The sequence below is a fragment of the Cavia porcellus genome, unplaced genomic scaffold (assembly GCF_034190915.1).
Source record: "Cavia porcellus strain 051 isolate PalLab524CR breed Dunkin Hartley unplaced genomic scaffold, mCavPor4.1 scaffold_12, whole genome shotgun sequence".
NCBI lineage: Eukaryota > Metazoa > Chordata > Mammalia > Rodentia > Caviidae > Cavia > Cavia porcellus.
In genome coordinates this window covers 76254607-76276749 of record NW_026947495.1, presented here as the reverse complement: position 1 = coordinate 76276749, position 22143 = coordinate 76254607, and the positions used below count along the sequence as shown (strand labels likewise).

At 46.9% G+C, this 22143-nt stretch overlaps 1 protein-coding gene across 6 annotated transcripts in view; it reads right to left on the bottom strand.

Moving 5' to 3' along the window:
• The window catches only part of Myo1b (myosin IB), a 147586-nt gene that overhangs the window by 83329 nt on the left and 42114 nt on the right, over window positions 1-22143 (bottom strand). For all 6 annotated transcript variants that reach the window (XM_003478762.5, XM_013142398.3, XM_063259460.1 and 3 more), the window contains exon 3: window positions 20209-20324. In XM_003478762.5, the coding sequence (XP_003478810.2) occupies window positions 20209-20324 (116 nt within the window). The remainder of the gene's footprint in view (window positions 1-20208; window positions 20325-22143) is intronic.

Genomic DNA, 22143 nt, shown 5'->3' with positions numbered 1-22143 from the left:
CCGACTGTCCAGGAAAAGGGGCCTTTCAGGCTGAGGACACTGAAAGGTAAACCCCAGTGACACGGACATCATCGCTTTTGTCCTAGAGGGTGGGACACAGGCCAGCCATGCACCGCAAAAAGCCCTTGTGTGGCACAGGGCATTTGGAGGTGCAGAGATGCAGCCGTGGGCATCACAGATGCACTGGATTGGGAACTGGGACCCCAAGCACACACCACTTTGGCTTTTAAAAATGCACTAAGAAAAGGCAGTGCAGTGAGAAGCTACCTTTCCATGCTCGTATCTGTGCTTTAAGCATCGGGGAGCTGTGAAGGGGATGTTTACAAGAGGCCTGTGCAGTCTTTGAGATGCAGCAGCTGCTCAAAAAGAGACTGAAAGGCCACACAGGGCTGAAGCTGTGAGTTTCAGATCAAGGTCCAAACCGTTCACACGGGAGAACTGGATCAGCAGCCGTTTCATACAGCGGCTGCAAAATTCAATTAAATCAAACTCTATCACAATGCCCGAGTATAAGGAGATGCACACGTGTACGTGCACACTTACACATGGAGACCACTGTGCACGCACTGCAGCAGGTGGGTTTGCATATTACTGGAGGGAAAGGAAAACGGACTTGCAAAATCTAATGACAGCAATGATGACCACAATGACAACAGAGTCCTCCTGATTAAAAGCTAAAAATATGTAATACAGCAAAAGAGGAAACACTCTGGAAAGACTTGGTCAGACGAAAGAACGCAAAGGGTAAAGGACCCTCTACTTCAGTGGCCCCTTCGGAATAACTGTTACTAAGTGGGTAAGAATGCAACCATGTGAGGACAGCTCACTTCATCCATGTGTGGTTTACTGACAAAACATAGGCTCTTTCCCCCTACAGCAGGAAAGGAACGCCAAGACAAGGAAATAGGCTACAGATTAAAAGTGTGCTTTCTTCTTTCATCCAGGCACCCAACATCTTTCAAACCCACTTTTTTCCTCCCATTGCCATCTCTGAGCTGCCTTCACACAGCTCCTCAGTAATCTTTTGGTGGGGTTTCCTATATCCTAGCAAGAAGACTTTGTAAAAATCACCTTGGTACAACACTGTTGAAATATACTGGTATTTTGGTTTTTTTAACCACCATGATTCTTCCTCTATTACTAATCTTGTCCCCATGTAGGCCAGATTTAACTTTTTGCTTTTGGGCATTTCTGTGCCCAAACCTGTTACAGCTCCAAGCCAAGCTGCATCAGTGCTGTCTCCCAAAATGCAGATCCAAACAGCAGTTTGGGGTTAAGCACAGCACACTGTTCTGCTCGGGTACTGGAGAGGTCTCTGCAGCACGGCTGAGGACTTCCCAGACCAGGATGGAGAACCTTTTACAGCTTTCAATGATACAAAGGCCCACTATGGCACGCATGTCACAGGTTCGAGACCACTGTCTCGGGCAGTCAGATCTGGATGGAAGTGACCCAAAGATAGCGTAGGGTTTCCCTTCTCCCACACCAGGGTTTAATAGCTACCTGTTCAAACAAGGATTGCAAATTCAACACACAGACTCATTGGAGAAACCCTTCTCCTAGATTTCCAGATAGCAACCAAGTTCCATAGTGACACAGCCAAATCTATGTCTCACTTGTAAAATCAGTTCCTTGGAACAGGATGTGGGGTGGGGGTTGAAAGAACTGTGTGTGATTCAATTCTTTGAAAAAGAGGTCGCCTCAGAGATGAGCAGGATCCATCTCTCAGATGACCACGTGTGGTCAACACATGACTTCCCTCAGGTGGACATTCCTTCCAGGGGCTTCTCATTGCCGAGGACAGAGCCCAACAACAAGGTCTGACATTATCTGGTTTCTATTTTTAGGTTTCTTGGGACAAAATGCTAAAGCATCTGCACAAGTAAAATGGCTTCCAAGTGGCCACAGAAGAATGTGTTGCCCAGACAAAATATGTGGGAAAGTGAACTTAAAGGAAGAAATGTTTATTTCCACGGCCATTTCTGAGGTATTGAGTGGGCTGAATCCTTTGCTGTGGACCTGAGATGAGGTGGTGGATGAGCAGAGTGGTGCAAACCTGCATACCGTCTGGAAGCTGAGATGCAGACAGATGGGAAGAACCACAGTCAGCAAGTGCAGACTGGCTTCCTCCTCCTTCCTTTTGATGCCATCAATCCATAGGATGGTGCTGCTCATTCAGAATGGGTCTCCTCCCTTGATTTGCTGTCCAGAGTGCCAATCATTTGTGGAAACACCCATGCAGACCTAGAATTGTGCTTTCTTGACTGTCTGAGATATTTTTTAATCCAGTCAAGTTGACAATCCAGAGCAACTATCACAATGAGTAAACCAAAAGCATTGGTAACCAGTCTGCCTGCAGCTGTTCTCCTTCCTGGGGCCATCTTAAAACAAAACCAGGTTCTTTTTTCCTTTTCCCATTTCCCTGGCTTTCCACCACTCCTCCAGAGCCTGGCTAAGGACGATTAAACTGTAATGACTGGAGTTAAGACTTCAGCGAGGGAAGGCTGGTGGTGCCATGCAGCGTGCTGAGGCAGGGGTTTCCAACCATCCTTGCATAGCTCTAAAACAAACCAAATCATGCACTCCAGTCACTTGCGGGAAAGCTTATAAACTCACACTGACACGTCTGCAAAGCAGTCACAGTAAGAAGTCACAGGCTGGTTTACATGCACATCTGGGCGAAAAGCAGCACTTCCCTCTGGGAGGAGGCGGATAATACTGATCACTGTGTATGTGTAGGAGCAAAAAAGCACTGGATAAAACACCCTGGCCTGCAAGACCACTGAACTTTCAGAAACTATCCAGCCACTTACACCAACATTAATAATTCAAGAATAAAGGCAATGCTGAAAACTAGCAAAGATCTTCGCGAAACAGTGGGGTATTCATGGGACCCTGATGAAGGCAGCCTTGGGTCCTGATGTGCCCTGGAGGCAGCCAAGGGTCTCTGGAAGGTGGGCTGAGTAAGTACTTACTTAGGCCTACACTGTAGCCCACAGGCTCAGTGCAAGCTTCATATTCAATACGAAAGCTCCCCTTTATATATCTCCACACAGGTTTCTGGACAAACCAGCAAGGTCAAAGCCAGGCAAGCTATGCTCATGCAGAACTGCAACTTAAGGAGCTCCATTTCTCTCTTGTGTATCGAGAACACTATGCAAGCAAAACCTCTGCCTCTGCTGGCCGGCTTTCTGGCTCATGTTCCTTGAACATCACTCTGGAAGCCCCTTGCTTATTTCCCCACAAAAGGCAATGCACACATCTCATGTCACCTTCGCATGTGGTATGATGCATTTGGGGGAATTTCTGTTTGTTTACATTCTCCCTCGAGAACAAGAATTACAGTCTCCCTCCAAATGCCTACCGAGCACCGTGCGTGGACATGGTATATGCTCAGAATCAATCCTAACATTGTCTTCTACTCATGCAAAAAAAAAAAAAAAAAAAAAAAAGCTGAAAATTAATGTGTAGCAAAGTCTATGTATACTCACCAACTCTGGTTATTTATATATAAATAAGAAAGCAAAAGAAATATCATTTAGGGCTTCCTATGTAAGTATATATTCATAGGTTTAGAAAGAAAGAGTTATATGGATTTTAAATATTTGGGGGGAAAAAGTGAGCCTCTATTTTATACTCTAGTTAAAATTCTTCAGTTAGGTCAATTTGAGGACTGAGCAATTCTCCCTAATTTGAAGGCACAGGCCAAGAGTCACATAAAATCCACTGTTGAAAGGCAGCCAAAGTATAGATCACCTGCACAGTGAGATTCCAGGACCTTGCCTTTCTTGACCTAAAGGCAAAGGTAGCCAGTCACCTTCAGATCTGGCTGATAAGAATATCCTACGGCCACCTCTCCTAGAGCCCCAGCTCTTCTCAAAAATAAGAAAAGAAAAAAAAGCACAGCCTCTTCTCTTACGCTCAGTATCACTTTATTTTCATTTTCTTCTTGGGTTCTGAGACCAATATTTACCAAGCAACTACCATCTGCCAGGAACTGTGCCCAGCATGGTGGAGGAGGCGGAGATCAAAGCCATGTCGTCTCTGCTCAAGCCTTAGGTTCAAGGGTCTCCCTTCCCGCTGTCCTCAGAGTCACCACCACAGCCTCCTTCCGGCTCCCCTCCTTGTTACAGGAGGATATGAATTCCAATGTTCTGAATTTACGTCTAATCACCAGGATGGATGTGCAGAAGAGGGGCGCTCAAAATGTGCTAAGGAACTAGTACACCTTCAGGGACTGCACACATTAAATCCTTACAACTGGAATCCCTCGGAGACCCCTGTGGTGACCTCTGCTCCTCATCTCTGAGACCTGAACTCCATCGCTTTAGTGCTGTGTCCTGTGGTGGCCCAGAGGACCCAGGCCGGGACTTTCTATCCACCTGCAGCAGGCTTGGTGACAGGGAGGGAAGCGCGTCTAAGAGATCCAGGACAGAGCCGAATCACCGCTAGAGGTTTTCAAACTGAACTCTCATTGGAAGAAGATCTACTGCAACTTTCATAAGCAACCAGGCAGGGAGCTGTAATTCCTGTAATTATTCTATGTGAGTGACTCCAACCTTACTGCTTAGGAACACATATGTGTATGCACGCACGTAACTGCACTCTTCAGATCTGTATCTCCAAATACCCAAGCTAAGTAAATATCAGCCTCTGTAGTAACTCTGCAGCCCCAGAGAACAGGCACCATCTCCAGCAACCCATCCCAGTGGAGGGAACTTGCTATTTGTCTCGGGCTTTCTGGTCTCCATCCCTCCAGAGATGAAGGGCCATCCATTCCCAACGAGTCTTGATTTGCTTTTGAAATTGTCACAAAATGGTAACACTTCAACCTATTACTTAGTATGTTTTGGCTCTGACCAGAGCATAGTGGTACACACTTGAAATTGCAATTACTCAGAAGGCTGAGGCAGGAAGATCGCCTGAGCACAATGAAGAGAAAAAGTAAAACAAAGACAAACAACTGTCCTAGAAGTAGACAGCACTGAAGGAAAGCTGGAATCTACCTGCCCTTTGTATTTTTCAGTCTACTGAAGGCATCACCAAGTGGGCCCTTTCCCCAGTGCGTCTCATGCTCGGATGCACACTGGATCCCCAGGGGATCTCTGGACCAGTGTCCCCGGCCCCATGCCCTATAGATTCTGAGACTTGCAGCCAACAGTGACAGCCACTGATGGAAACTTTAGCCTTGTTTTCTCTCTGCTTTGGCTTGGTGACCAGCAGCAGCAGCTATGCAAAATTCACCACTTCCCGCAGGGATGCTTGGGAGATGTTGCCCACTAAGGCACCCTTCACATCTGAAGTCTCACCACAGAAACCTCCTTTACACCTAGAACCGGCAAGGAAAATCCTGTTACCCTTAAGGAAGTGGTGTGCTTTGATTTCACACACAAAGAAATAACTTTGTACCTGGTCTTGCCCTTTTTGCTTCCACTATCAGAAATGAAAAGCTCACTGTCAATAGCTAGGGAGGACTTCATAGTATTAACTTTCACTTGGGTCATATCTGCGGTTGCCTTTGCTCTAACTCCGGAAGGCTACTGTTTATCTGCCTATATTAACTGTAAAACACTAGGCTGCCTCCAGTCAAGTACGAATGTGAGAAGACAGGGTAACTAGTCAGAACAAATACTGCAGGCCGTTAGGACTAAATCCACAAGCACACAGAGAGCTGTTTGTGGGGGATGGAAGGGGAGACGATGGAGGAGGCCAGGTGGATGAATGGATCACTGCCTCACAATACATGCGCCTTCTTCTCAGTCAAGAAAGACAGTTTCCCAGAAGGCTTGTGCCTTCATTTAATCACTTAAAAGTGTAACACTCAAAACTATTAACAAAAGTAGGAACATTTCCTCTGTTTATAGGTTCCTTTGTAGATAGGCTCAGCAGAATTAAAAAGATTATGATTTAAAATTTATAGCACTGCTGAGTCAAGAGGAACTTTAAAAACCCACTGCTCTGACTCACGTTACGGAAACAGGAAGTCTTAGTTCATGACTAACGCGATGGATCCTATATGGACTCGAATTATTTGCGTATTTTTTGTTTATTACTATGTTTTATTCCCTGACCCATTACCTAACCGCCGCCTTCCAACCTCTTCTAGCATACCCAATACTATTCTTTTTCTTAATAAAAAATTTTTTCTGCAACCTTATCTAAAATTTTTGCTTTTTCATCTTTGACTACATCCCTATCTGGATAAGAAAGTTTAATTAAAATTGTGCTTAACAAAACTTTAAATTCCTGAGTGCACAGGAAACTGACTTTTATTTATTCATCACCCAGCTGGGAAGAGCTGGATCCAAAAAATTAACATTGCACTGGCTTAAATTTCAAAGCTGGTTATAATCATTTTGGCAAAATTCTCAATAGATGAATATATGACACACAGAGAAGAGATCAGCATCTAATTTTCTAAAAAATCCCAATAGACATTGGTTCCAAGAAAAGCGTAAAATGGGAATTGGACCAAAGAGAGATCTACTGCAGCAAAACTACCAGCATCTAGACACATCTTCAGCTAATACTACAATAGTCCCCACTTCCACAAACAAGAACAAACATGTGACATTAATAAACTCTCTGCTCATAGTAAACCAAAACTCCTCCATTGTTGTGCCAAACATTAGCGAAAGAAAAAATAAGCGACTAGTTTAACCTCCGTAGAAATGCAGTCAACATTAAACTGGAAATACAGAAATGCACTATGATTACAACTGTAAGGAGAAAAAAGGCTCTGAATCACTTTAAGAGGACTATCTTTCTAAATTACACAACTGAACTGTTGAATTCATGTAAACGCTTGCTTAATATGCAACCTATGGGCTGGATTAGCACACAGTAACAACCCTCCTGAGAGATCTACCTGAGTAACATGCTTACTAAATCCCGTTCCAGTTCCCTCCTCCCAGACTACTCCTCCCAGCAACCTCTGTGGCAAGATGGGCTCCCAAGGCGGTGCTCGGCCAAGGAAGAGGCCAGACTCACACTCCCCTCTCCACTTTCCCAGCAACCTTAAGGGCACCATGTTCAGACACTACAAGATAAAAGCGGTGGGGATCCCCAGGCCCCATGAAGAGGACAGCCAGGTGATCCCCATCAGACAGTGCTACCAGTGAGAAACAAACCTTCATTGTGGTAAGCCCGGGTATTCCCCAAACAGAGCACCACTTTATTCTAAAATATTACACCTCTTGTACTCCCCACTAGACCTCAATACTTAAGACAACAACCTTGACTTTCATCTACGACAGGTGGGAATTTAGTGTTCAGCACCTAACAGCTGAACACTAAAAATAAGTATTTCTGAAGACCTATCGTGGAACTTAAATGAGGCCTACAAAGGGAAGCGTAGGCCGCTCAGGACCTGTCTGTCTAAGACGAGCCACTAGGGTATGCGTACAGAATATGAGGATTTCTGTTTGTATCTCTTTATTCATCATTTTAAAAAAACTTTTAATTCCTCCTGTTATGTATATTTCATAAGGTACACAGACATTAGGACAATGTCACCTGGAGGTAACTACAGACAAACAACCAGGGAGGACTTCGAAGACTGCTGACCTTCAGCCAGCAGAGTGAGTGTGAAGCTTCCCCCTTGCTTAGGGCTGCTGGCTCTCGTAAGGTCTGATACAGACATAGCAAACAGTGAAGTACACAGACAGTGTATGATAAAGTACCACAGGACGGCGACAGGAGGCCACATGTACAGTATGACCTCTTTAGGGCCTCTGGTGGCCTTTGAGGAAGGGGCTCCGAAAGGGAGCTGCCACCCTGCAGGCGGGGGTAAGTGGTGAGGGGGAAGGGGGCAGGAAGGGACCGGGTGAAGTAAAGTGTCCAACTGAAAACTAACCACAATCTATTAAACCGAATGCTCTATTTTCACAGACAGAATTGTACTTAGGATGGATTTTCATCTTTAAAAAGGTCTATGCAAGATCAATGCCACAGAATTCCAAAGAATTGGTAAAGTCACTAAACACAGGAAATGGCAATGATTTTGAAGTTTTAAAATGCACTTATGGGACCTAAATTATCCCCGCAAGACAAAGTCTGGCATTCACCGCCACAGATAGGACACTGCAGAATGCAAGTCACATTATGAAAAGGAGGCAAATGTTCAAAGCGCTACATAACATTTTCTGTTTGTTTTAGAACAATGCCCAGCACAGACCCACAGAGTTTCCACACTTCCTTCTTCCTGATACTTACGCGCCAGGTAATGAGTAACCAGATAGCAGTGACTCACCCCATCATGTATCCTAAAACAGTGACATGAGTTCCTTTTATAATTTAGATCTTTAACATCTTTATCCTTTAGTAACATTCTGCTTTAATACATTTCTAGGACTTTAGACTAGACTCTTGCATTTTGAAGGTCTGTTGGCATTCACCATGTTATTTACACATGCAAAACACACCAGTCTCTGCTAGTGATAGTAGCCAAAGCAATTATAAATACACACAGCAGCAGCAGCCATGTGTGGTAACACGCGAAGGCCGCTGTATGAGGGTGAGAATACGTCTTCTAAAAACAAAGCAATGGCTGAAAAACTAGCAGTTTCCAAGGAAATGCTCCAGTGCCCGCCACAACCTCTATCTTATAAAAGTACTGAATTTGGAAGTTTCCATGGACCTCTCCAACCTTGGTCTCAATGTTCTTCCCGTAGGTAGAAGTCCGTCGTGGAAACTATCCAAATCCTCCCTTCCCTACCTCCTTCCTTCCTTTTCACTACTGAGGTAGTGAAGGGCAGAGATTTATACACAAGGTACGCGTCCTCACTGTTCATGCTAACTGTGAAATCAGGCCGAGCCTTCCATAAGGCTCAGGAGAGTTTCACTGTAATGCAGGACACTGTTCAGACCTCACTCTGACCACCACGGGTCCAGATGTTGGACACGAGTTCCCAAAGGGGTCAGCAGCATAGGCAGAGCGGCGTGCATCCCTCCTGGATGGCGGTAAGGTTGCAGACGGTTTACTTTGTATCAAATGCCCTCCCTCTGCATGATATTTATGATTCATCACTAATAGCAACAAGAGGTTTTGCCATAAAACATAATGAATTAACATCTGTTTACACTTATAAGTTCTTTCAACGTTCGGTCATTCATCACTCATTCATTAAAATGCCGAATTTACACACATACCCATTTAGGCATATTTAACAAGTCTGAAAACTTTTTCCAGTTGGTGACTGAAATGCGAGATGGCGCTTTTTCCAGACATATAAGCTTGTAATTTCAAGTCATGCCCTTCCCTGCGCTCTCTCCCTAGGACTTTGGAGTAGCCTTCCTAAGCCTTCAATCCGCCCCATGACTCAAGCACACCGGTATGTGAATGTTTTAATAAAATTAAAAAATACTTCTATGTGTAGCAATCATCTCAGCTCAAATACGTTTTCCCTTTCTTAACACCCGGCCGCATTATGCCACAGCTGAAACTGGTCTGCTCCTTTCTATTCCACACAGCAAGTTATTACATCCCCGTGGTCTCTGATTTCGAAAATCCCTTCAAGACTTGGTGCAGGCAGCACCTCCAGGGTCTCGGAAACAATGTTTCGGGCTTCCAGCTTCTTTCCAAACTTTGCGAGCACAGTTGGCCTGCTGCATCTGGGGATCCCCTCGGTGGAGTCAAGGATACTCTCCAAAAAGGTCTATGGAACACATGGGCTTCTCTCGGGCTACCCTTCCCTAACCACCACAATAACTTACATAGCATTATACTGTCTGGGGTGTAATCTAGAGACAGCTAAAGGAGAGAACGTGTACAGTTACGTGTAAAAGCTACACCACTTTACATAAGGGACCCGAGCATCAGTACATTCTGGAACCATGATAACAGCCTGTGACATTCCAAGGGCCACCTATACACTGTGACCTTAAAATGACAGGCTCGCAGAGTCACACCATGCCCTATAATAGACCAGACACTCTATGAGGACGAAGCTGTGTCTTCTACAGTTTCAAACCCACAGTAGCCCCCACATGCACTTGTCCTCTAAGGATTCAGGGTGCAGCTCTGCCGTGCTGGCACTGCCGCAGGAGCTGTGGTTTTCGGGGATGTGAAGTCACCACAGCGCTGCCCTCACGGAGGCTACTTCATATAGGAGCAGGACCCAGGACAAAGATGCAGGGGAACACGCAGTGGAATGCCAGGTAATGCACAGGCTGGGAAGAAACACGATGTCCAGGAATAGTACGGAGCTGGGCAAGGACTGCTGTCTCAGGTGGTGAGTTCTGAGAGTCCTCGGACACCTGAGCCTGTTTCTCAGCGAGGGCAGCAAGCGCGTCAAGCCCTAGAAGGAGGAAGAGCAAGGCCAGGGCCAGTGCACATCCCGAGAGCACCCAGAGGCCAGTGTGGCTGCAGGAAGGGGCCAGGAGGCTGACCTCGCAGGCCAAGGGGTGGGGCCCCGAACAGCAGAGACAAAGAGCACCTTGGAGAAGGTCACTGGAGACAGTGGTCCTAACATCTGCAAAGGAGAGACAGTTGGAGGGGAGGGAGGGACGAGAGAGGACCCAGAAGACGGACAGCTAAAGAGGGGGCCGTTGGGAGGCCAGTCCTTCCTGTAGGCACAGCGGGTAGCTAGGAGACAGAAATGACAAGGAACACTGCGGACGTCTGCTGATGGACACAGGAAAGACTGGGGTGCAGTGGGGAGAGGAGCCCTCTGCTTAAGGGCTGAGGGGGCTGACAGGATGGGGTGCGTCTGGAGGGGAGCCCAAGATGGGAGCAGGCGGCTCAGTGCTCAGAACTCAAATGTTTGCTGACCACTCACAGAAATAGAAAATCTGTCCTTCACTCTTATTGGTTTATTGGGAAGGATGCAGTCTGCAGCAGTCCCACAGAAATGTGAGTGGTTCACTCTAGAAAGTTCTCCAAAAGAAGGAGGCCAGGAAAACTCTGGCTCTGTGGTTATCTGCACAGATATGTGAGCAGCCCAGGGCACTCGCCCATGGCTGGCACCTACAATGGGACAGCCTGGTGGGGTGAGGCCTTCTTTACCTGTGATGACAGCGTTTACTCTGTGTATGCTTCAAGTCAGGACAGAGTGACCCAGCTGTGTCAGAAAGTTGCCGGTGCTGGGAAAGGCCACCCACGTGGGGCTAGAAATGATCCAAGGAAATGCACACCTGCAGTTAATGACCAGGAAGACAACAGATGAGATAAGGGAATTCCAGGGTGTCAGGTGAGGCGTGAAGGTCTCGGTGCTGAGACTTGGAGAATAGGAGAAGAAGCCTATAAAATCCGTACACTGTTAAAAATGGCTGTGCTTGGTGGACAGCTCTCAAAGCAAAACACAGGGCATAGCACACAAAGTGGATCTGTTTGCTTCCCAAACAGCAAATGCCTAAGAGGAAGTTCAGGTCAAAGCGACACACAGTCGCCCTGTGAGGAGCCAGAGACAGCTGCTGAACCTGAGCAAATGACTTCCAGAGGGGACTCGGATCTCAGCCGAGGTGCGGAGGAGCACCTTGTATACCTGTCCACACTGGGCACAGGGCAAGGCGTCTGAGGGCAGCCCTCCCCTCATACATCAGCCTTCTCTGCCCTGCCTCTCCCTGGGAACGGAGGCCCATGGAGGTGCAGGGCGGCACCCCCATTCCAGGTTCACATCAGAAGAGCACCCGGGCCACGCTATTTGGTGCCTGCTGCCACCTCCCCAGGCAGCTGCAAGGCGCCCGATCTCAATGCCCCATGCCAGCTGGGCGCCGTGACTGGCCTCAGATCCTCCTCCTCCCTCCCTTCGCGGTCGGCCTGTGTGTTCTACGCAATTGTCTCTGAAATGTCCCCTTCCCCGGATGAGCTTCTGCCCTTGTCCCTTCCATTCTAGTCTACCGCGAAAGCCTCCCAGGCTGCTCCATCTCACTGTGAGCCCATCTTGCCCGGGCTCCTTCCCCCTGCTTAATGAACATCTTTTGCTCACGCTCATTTTCCACGCAGGCCAGGCCTTCTTCTCCACGTCCTCTCCCTGCCCTGCCTTGCACCTTGTGGCCCCACCTTGGGAAGCACACAGGACTCCACCAGCGACACACCTCATCGTCACTGACCTATCTTCCCCTCAGACCTCGCATCCACTGTTCCCTCAGCCTGCATGGCCCATGCCTCAGCCCCTACCCCCAGGAGCCTCTGAAACTCCATTTTCTCCACCACGCATGCCTGGCTGCCCTCCTGAATGCAAACTACGCAGCCCCTGTGTCTCTGCCCTGCTCTGTTTTGGTCACTCAATTTTCTTGTGTCTCTCTCTGTGCTGCAATCTGCTTCTTGTATCCCCAGTAACTGCGCTGGCATCCAGTACATAGGGGGCACTCGAGCAGCCAAGGTCTGCGTCAATGCTCTTCCCTCTGCTGGACAATTCTGCCCGGCCTGGAATCCTATCCCTAACCCACTTGGTAAAGTCATCCAAGAGTCCCACTGGCCCCTCCTCACCCTGCCCACTTCCTGCCCGCCCTGGACACTCCGAGTGCAGGGGACATGACCAGTGATGACACGGATGGAACAGGAAGCAGAGGAGATGCCTTCACTTTCATCAACATTCTCACCCTTTTGGGGGTAACATGTCCTGGACCACAGGGACAGACATCAGCCCCCATCCTGGGCATGAACATGGGGGCCTCCTGGTCCCCTTTACACTGGGTCTTCCCCCACCCTTGGTTCCTGGTCTCTCTCTGAGAGTCCCATGCCTGTCCTGCTGAGCTCTGTCCCATCACTCCTGGTTTTGCTGAATTTGCACAGTGGGTCAGGACTGGGAACTGCCAGCCCCTGACCAGACAAACCCCAACGGCTCCTTTGGCCCGACACCCCTGTCCCACCACCAGGGTCACAGCAACTGACCCTGGCCACACTTACATCAATGACGGACCTGAATGGGGGTTCCTCACGTGCACTTTAACTGCAGTTCTCAGCAGGGGTGACACACTAGGCTAACCCTCATCACTGCCTTGGGGGGGCCCCCCCTGCACCCCTTGATGAAATGAACCTTCCCAGGGTGTCACAGGGTTTCTCAGGGCCTGCCAAAGACTAGTGACACTCTAGCAGGAAATGGCCTTTTTTTTGTCATATCCACACTTCTTCCTTGAAGACTCTATCATGTCTACTGACAGGAACACGCATTTAGCTTCACCAAAGTCTCCCCAAGATAACTCCTTTCAAGTCCGAGATATATAAATGGTAAGAAAGGATACAACTGCTGAGGGTCTAGAAATTAGAACCCTAAAGACTTCCTAGGCACACTGGAAGCAATTCACAACTAAAAAATGTTCCTGATAAAAATACTAGGCTGGCATCACACCAACTTCTCTACTTTAAGAAGCAATATAATCTGAAAGGGAAATCAGCTGTGATCTCTTTTAGCCAAGAGAGTGTATTCTAAAAGAAACTTTTTGCAAGTGACCCCAATAAAGCAATACCAGGAATAAAAGTTTGACAGAGGCAGCAAGGTCAATCCACGGAGCACTGTCAGAAACTAAGTGAGGAGAAGAGACTTGTCCCACCGTGGACCCAGCTGCGGGAAGTTTTCAAGTTAGTAGAGGACTTTCACCCGAGATATTCTCCTCGCAGCATGGCCCATGGCTCACCCCTACCCCAGGAGCCTCCCAGGAAGGCCCGCCCTGGCTCCAGGGCCACTGCACTCTGAAATGAAAGAAGTTTGCTAATCCAGGGTCGTCCAGAAGCAAGCAAACACACAGGCCGGAAGACTGAAGCCAACCCGAGGCCTGCCCTCTGCTCATTTCAACAGATGACAACCACACATACTTAGCAGAGGGCAAGGTTAGGTATTTTCAAGATGACAAGTCAAGATGCTAAGTCAAGACGCTTCAAACAGGAAGCAGTCAAAGCGAAGCATTGTCCTGCGCAAGCTGCTCGCGTGGGAGAGGCCCAGACACAGACCGTCACCCCCCTCATGCCACAGGATGTGGCTCAAAGGAGTCTGCTAGGAGTATCCCTGGAAATCATTTTTTCTCTTTCACAAAAATTTCCTTCCCTCTGCTCTTTTTTCCCTCCTAACAGATGGGATGAACGATCTCAGCTTCTCACTACTTACGATGAAATATTATCTCCCTAACCAAGATGAGACTTTTACTTCTTCACTACTAAAAGCACATGGTAAGCTCTCCAGAAATATTTGCTCAGTAAATGAGCAACTTTTCTAAACAGTAAGTAAAAAGCATGCCAGATGGAAAAGCATGAAACTCTTCTGCACACAGTGTGTTGGGAGGTACTAGATCAATTAAAGGCTCAACTACATCAAAAGTAAAAGGAAAGAAATATTAAACAGCCATGGCAGTATCAATACACACACGCCAGTGAGAAAGCACTTTCACATTCCATTGTACAAGAAACTTTTCCAAGAATTTGCAATCTTATAGATTATACCTGCAAATCCCAGCACTCGGAAGGCTGAGGCAGGAGAATTGTGGCAAGTTCCAGGCCAGCCTGGTCTACATAGTGAGCTCAAGGCCAACCTGAACTACATAGTAAGACTCTGCCTCAAAAAAAAAAAAAAAAAGAAAAGAAAAAAGTGAATTTGTAATCTTGTTACAAGAGCTCTTAAACACAATCTTATTAACAGAATTTCAACTATGCTATAAAGCAGTGTGTAGACTTCCTGCCCTACCCTTAACCCAAGCTCTGTAAACTCAACCACTGCACTTGGACATTCTGAGATACGATCAGAAATGTTCTCTACAACATTTATCTGGTTCACCTTGAATGTGGTAAAATAACTGCAGGATTAACCAGGACTCCAAACACACAAGCACCCCAGCAGCGTCATCCTGGCCAACAGCACGCAGACCGACAAAATCAGATTGGCACAAAGCTAAGGTCAAAGGTTCCTGGGGCAGAAGGCTCAAGACTGGACAACTGACATTTGTCAAGTCCTCCTGCTCATTACTTTCCTGTTCGTAAGTGAAAGCAACCAGAAAGTTTCCAAAGCCTTAAGTAATTTTCCCAAGTTTTTAAATTTTTATAAAGTTTTTCAATTATAATAAATGGAGAGACTGCTTGCTTTCAGTAACGCCTGTGAAGACCTAATGTGACAGCCCACATCAGAGCCTAATCTAAGGACACATGATAGAATAATTTAAAGTCACTCTCCTGAAGGGGGACTGCCAGAAGGGCTGGCCCAGGTGCCACAACACGCCCTCCCTCAAGGGGCACTTCCCTCCAGCAGGGGAGTAGGCAGCATAAACACACAAACTGAACCAACACTTAGACTTCAAGGGCACCACAGAAATAAGGTTAGCTCCTTTAATAAAAAAATAAAAAATTCCCACTACACTGCATGCATTTAGGATAAATGCCTGGATAGCCTAGCAAGTCCTGTTTGGTTTCACGGGACTGTCAAACATAATGCAAACACAGCACAATGAATAATGATCTACGGTCTCTTTTGTTTTATCGTTATTGAACTGTTGAAAGCGAAGCACTGAGAACCACCACGATGGGGAGATTTCCTAGCATTATAAAAGCTTCTCCCTGCTTCCGACACTGAAATGCAATCAGGCATCAAAGGAGGGCAGTGTGGAAGAGCAGGAGGGGTTCCAATAATTCTGCGGCACGAAAGGTCACTTGTGGATCGCAGCAGAGCTGATCAAGACCACAGAAGACAGGTGGGATTGCAGTGGTGGACACGGGGTACAGGGCAGGAGGTATTGAAAGGAGAGGACGGTGGCCGAGGTCAGGAGCTGGTTCCATGCAAGAGAGCAGCATGGTTTGGGGCTGGAAAGACGACCTAAAGCCAGACCACTCTCAGCACTGAAGGTCAGGCCAGGCAGCTGGAGTTCAGGCAAAGAGCATGGAGGCTGCTGGGCAGCGGAATAAGGAGCTGCGATGACAGGAGCTCTGCACGCTGAGGACAAACTGTCAGTGCTGTAGAGGCAAAGGCGACCCCTGCAAAGGCCTGGGGCCCGGGCAATGTCACAGGAGAGGAGACTGCCCCAGAACAGTCCCAACTAAAGGGAAGTTCAACCACTTCCCCCCTCTCACCCTTCTCTGCTATTTTCCACTTGGTCAACCTGAGGCAGCTCTCAAAGGATCGAGACCCTTACTTGTCAGAAATATGCCAAGCTCTCTCTGGGATACCATTTGTTTTTTTAATTTGGAGTTTCAAAGAATTTTTGAACATCACAATTGAAACACACTGCCCTATGTGATTAGAAAAATATAGACTTTGTCACTCAATAGCACATTTCCTGGGGGATGCGCCTCAGGGATACCAGGTTCAAAGGTACAGCTCTGCACACAGGGGATTCAGACAAGGACAGGAGCTAGAAAAGGGGGGTCTTGCTAGGGAGCAAGCAGCTCTCAGGGAGCAGTGGTCCTGCAGGGACAATAGAAAACCACTGTTGGAAAAGACTGAGGTAAGAAATCGCTCTATTTTTATTTTATTCCTGTAGATTTCCTACTTTTATATCTGTAAGTCACGCTCTTACTAGATTCTACTTTTTTTAATTCTCTAAATTTGAAGGGAAATTTGGAACGTGCATTTTTGTTTTCCACAGTCCTGAAGATTACTTCGGGTCTTGAGCTAGGCAATCACTCTTCCAGTGAGCTACACTCCCAGCCCTTCAGACACATGATTACAGGGAAACAATCTGAGGGATTTTGCAGACTAACAACAGCTCAAACTAGATTCCAAATAAAACCTGGCTAAGTTCAACAACAAAGTTTTCTAGTACCGAGTCTAAGCAACTCCGTAAATACTGACACCAAATTCTGGGCACAGTTGCAGGGAAAGTATATCAAAAGTGCAAAGTCACCTTATTCCCTTGTATCACTAAAATTCTGAGACGCCAGGCCAGCTGTTAGAGGGGAACTGGTCTAGCACTGGCTCTGCTTCAGGACATGATCCAAGATGGACAGTCACAGAGGACAGTGCAGAGAGATACAGTAAAGGAAGTGGAAAACGCCCCGCCCAGCAGGAGCAGGGGCATGTGAGACAGCTGGACACGCATCCCATATCTTCTCTTAAACAATTATTGAAAAGTCACCCAAACAGCAGCAGGTGACCTTTACAAACGGCCATGCCGCATCCCATGCCCGGCACTTCACAGATACCAGATACTTACATTATCTGCATATCAACCACAAAACTGTATGCATTAGTAATTATCTTCCCACTGAAGAGAACAAATGACTTATCTCTCCAAGAGGAAGCTTCTTCAGTTTGCTCAAGACCATAGAGTTTGCACATAGGAGAGGCAGCCCTGGACCCTAGTCTCCCTTACTAGAGTTTTACTGACCCTTGGCACTCTTCCAAAGCTGCCAAGGTGATTGAGGACACTCAGACTCCACAGGTAAGGCCTACGTCACTCAGGCAATCCTCGACGAGAGAAAGCTACACTGTAGCTATGAGGGGAGCCACAGATCCCGGCACAACGAGCTGGGGGTCTAACAGCCCCCTGAGCTGGAAGGCAGAGCTTGGGGCCCCAGGAGGGAAAAGCATGCAATGGGAGACTGAGAAGTAGAGATGTCACAGTGAGAGACAGCAAACTATGGGGGAAGGGCTGGTAAATTCCCATGTATTAGGGAAACGGCCACCCGCACCCCACACTGTGTTCTGCGGACCAGGGAAGAAGCTTTTGCTTAGGCTCAGCACACTGGGAATTTATTTCACTTTACTGCAGGTGGTGACTGTTACCTTGAGGGGTACACAGGCGTACCGGGGTGGCATTGCCCTGCAGCCTCCTGCAGGAATCTTCCAGGGCAGGGACATAAATGGAGATTCTGGTGTTATAAACATCTACGTTCTTTCTAGAAGAGCCACCTATCAGATACCTAACCACTTCCTACGTGGAGACTAAGCAGCACAAGGGAAGTGTGACTTGTGGGAGACTCTGGAGGTAAACTGAGGCATGATCACGGTTCTCTTGGAGGATGTGGTATACAAGAGCACAGGCAAGGGCAAGTGGTGGACACACAGTGCAAGGCCCTGCCATGAAATGGGAAGAACCATTTCCGGGTGAGAGGAACAACTAAGTCACACCAGCCTTGACTCCCACCAGCTGTGTGGCTCTGCACAAATACATGGTCTCCTTTTAACAATCCCCTTCTGTGACAGCATCTACCTCCCAAGTTTACTCTGAGAATGAAACGAGTTGTAACACTCGTATCAAGGGCAGTGTCCACACATGGTCAATACTCAATAAACACTAGGCATCATTAGCATTTACTATCATCGAAGATGATGATTTACAGTAAAAACAAAAGGAACACAGCTAAAATACACATCTCAGACGACAGGTTCTCAAAACTTAATGTGCCTAAGAATAAACTGGAAAATTTGTGAAAAATGTCAAGCAAGAAGGCCAAATGGACCAGAGTTTCCACAAGTTCCCAGACCCTGATAGCCCGCACCCTACTTTTGAGAAGTTTGGCTTCAAGGCCTCAAATTTTAAATATTTGGGCATCACATAAAAATATTTTATTGTGAGGGTTTAACAGGAGGGGTAAGGTCGGGGATCCAGCTCAGCTGCACAGTGCCTGCCTGGCAAGCACCAGGTCATGAGTTCAATTCCCAATTACCTCCCACCAAAAAAAACATGGATAATTTTACAAAACCAATTTCAAGGGTTTTTTTTCTTAAGGAACAAAGTAATTTGATGACTTACAAAATCTACTTCAAGAAGAAAACCAGTCCCTAGATATCACTGTTTGCTACAGAGGAGGAAGACTTTCTACAGGCTCCTTCTCCTCGGAGTTTCTCCACCTTGGCGCTAAGGGCACTGAACAGATAGTTCTGCATGGTCATGAGGCTCCCAGGGGCACTGCAGGACGTCTGGCAGCATCTCCTACACCCAGATGTGACAACCCAAACTGTCTCCAGACGGCCAGATTTCTCAAAGGCTAAAATTACCTCTTCTGGAAAACTACCACTTTCCCTAGAAAGACTCTGAGCATGTCTTCACTATGGGTCGGCAGCTTACATTTTCATAAGCCAACATCCTAATGACCAATGCCTCGTTCCACACTCAAGACATTTTCTGGGTATTTCCCCACCAGTGTTTACGTGACCTGACCACTTGGGGTGTTTCCAGCAAAACGTAGTCAACAAGGCAGGAATACACAGCAGCCTCACAGTGTGCGTGACATCTCTGTACACAGGAGTCTCAGCCGAGGGACTGGCCGCCCTTCTCAGGGAATATGAAATCTGATCAACAGCTTATAACAAAAAGAACCTGCCTGTGCCTGCCAGCGCCCCTCTGGAAGTCACCGTGGGTTCTAGAAGCAACCGGCAGTCTTAGGAGCTTGCATTCTGGTAAATCACTCAGATGCTCAGAGGAGGTGGCAGGAAATGTTTCTCCAGTGGGGAGCAGAGAGAGGCCTGAGGCTCTCATTACACAGCCTGGCCCTGCCAGGCCGGCCCCTCTCTTTCCTCTTCCTTCAACGACACAGGCAGGGGAATGTAAACAGGAGACGCTTCTCGAGCCCCAGTAAACAGAGCATGACTTGAGAAATCAAGTTTACGGCATTCCCTGTGATGATATATGGATATTCTCACTATTGTCTCCCATCTTTATTTAGGAAATCTACAGTTCTAGGATCTGGAAATCCAATTCTGCCACTGACCCACCAAACCTAAGAAAGCATCCTCCAGGATATCGGCCCTTTCGGAATGGAAACAAAATTCTGGCGGTATAAACTGACAGTACCACAGCAGCAGAGGCGACAAAGGGAAGATTCCTTGAGAAGGAATCATGGACACAAACCAGGGACCTCACTGAAAAAAAGAACAATCAACCGGTGACCAACTTCAGGGAAGGTCAATCATCAGCCACGGTACTTACCTGGTGAACCACGGCTTAGAAATCTAAGGGTACTAGTTGGGTCCTTAAACACCATCACATAACCCAACACTTGGAATCTATCTTGGCCCCAGAGGACTCTGAAAAATGCTGCATGGCCTCATAATCATAATAAACAATGCACATTCCTATTTTATTTGCAAAATAATTAGCAGCAGCTGCTACAGAGCAGGATTTTTTTTTCTGACAAACATTTTACACGTAGAAATATTTTGTCTTTAAAAAAAATAAGGCACATCTATTAACCTCTACATTACTTTAGCTGTTGAAATTTAAAAAAAAAAAAAGCGAGAGAGAGACAACCGTTTTCCTAAGAACTGAATCACACAGCTGCGCACATCTGTCAATCCTGCATCTCTGGGGTGCAACAGACACTTCAGTACTTAATCCTGTACTTACATGTGAGGGCTCAGTTCGTAAAAATTTCTATTCCTGTAATCTTCCACTTTCTCTGGAGAATAAATTGGCAGAGCCCGGTAGGGGTTAACTGATATAACCACACTTCCGATGTATGTCTGTAAAAGAAAAAAGGAAACAGAGTTACACCAACACAGCATGGAAAGTTTAGCATCTCAGGGCTACTTTGCTCTGTTAAAACCAGCACTCGCTCACTGCTTCACCCTGGACCTTATGCTTTCCAGGAACTCCGCCTTGCTGCAGACAGGTGGTCAGCGATGTTTGTTCCCCCTGCCCACAAATGGAAAGCAGGTTTACACATTGCAAACAACTTTCAAAATAAATCCCGAGATTCAGGGAGGACTCTGGATAAGAGGTCTCCAAAGCCCTGCCAAAAATTTCATCACCAGCTACTGGTAGTGCTAAGGAACACCCCTGCTTGCTGTTAGAGCCTAGGTTTCTGTCCCCTCCAGTCAACCCACCCAGACCTAAGCCACAATGCCATGGCACTGCCCAGGGACAGTTTCTGGGTCTCCCCTCCAGAGCCCCGGACCACACACATCGCAGTGTTAGGGCCACAGTTCTCCTCGGGAGACTCATGGAAATTTCACACGGTGGCTAACATGCTGTGATACGCAAATTTAACAGTAGAATTTAAAGGCACTTTCTGATGCGAGAGGACACTCAGCTGATTTTCAATTTGCTGTAAAATTTAAATGTACCTGGTGAGGAGCAGTGCTGCATAACAGTTAATGGCTGACCTTCCCACCCAGGAAACCAGAAAGGCAGTTAGCTTCTTTCTGTTGGATCCTAAATTCCCAGCCGCGCAAGTGGTGCTGGGTTCGCTCTTTCTGGGTGACTCCTAGCACAGCGCCACGAGGAAACGTCACTGAACTGTAAGTGACTCAGCCCCACTGCTCTGACATCATAAAGACAGAAAGGGGAAATAAAGATGCCAACATACTATGTGTGTGTGAGATAACATCCTAGAAAGGAAAAAGCCTGCAAAGGAACAAACAAACGAGGTGGGGGGACAGTCAACTCCTATTTCTCTAGCTTTCCGATGGCCCCCAACAAGACACCACTTTCAGGGCAACGTGGTTTTCCAGTACTGCCACCACTGGGCTGCAAGGAGATGAAAAACAAAATAGAAAACCAGGAAACAGCAGCTCTGCTGGGTTAGTTGACATCGGTTACAATGGTTTTCATTAAAAACTTTCCCTAACCTGGAAAAGGAAACAAACTTTCCATTTGCTTCTATTGCTTAAGGACAGGACCTAATCAAAGCCAACCATTCACTGTTAGAAAAGAAAACTCTATTTCATGTTCATCTCTGAAATTCTACCATTAGGACCACTTCTCTCACCTGACAAAGAATGAACCCAACTTCTAGAATCCATCCCACTTAGATACGACTTTCTCAAGGAGGTTTCCAACCGGTCTCACTCTCCCACTCACCTGGACAGACAGCCTGGAGGTGCCGAGACTGAATAAATGCCTCAAGCGCTTCCAACAGACGCGATCAAAGCCATCACACTAACAGACATGTAATCCCTGGTTATTACGCCAAGGTCCACTGAATAAAAGAAAAATCCTCTAGGTACCAAAAAAAAATTGTACTTGACTCCTTCTTTAATTTCTTACATGTGACATTTTTAAAAATACATAGAAGTACTGTTAGTAGAGAAACCAATTACTGTGTTGCTCTCTAAAACCAGGCCTCACAATGGCTAAATTCTGGATAAAAATCTGCCTCCACGACATTCTTGCATAAAGAACAAACCTGTTGCCTAAGATTCCAAATCGAAAGCCAGGTTAGCAAGGGGCAAGATTCCCTTGGTTATTTGTGCCTTTCTCGTTCCTCACTGCTCCGTCCCCACTACCCAGAACAGGACCTGGCCTGCTGATGTCCCATAAACACGTGCTAGTGTAATGACT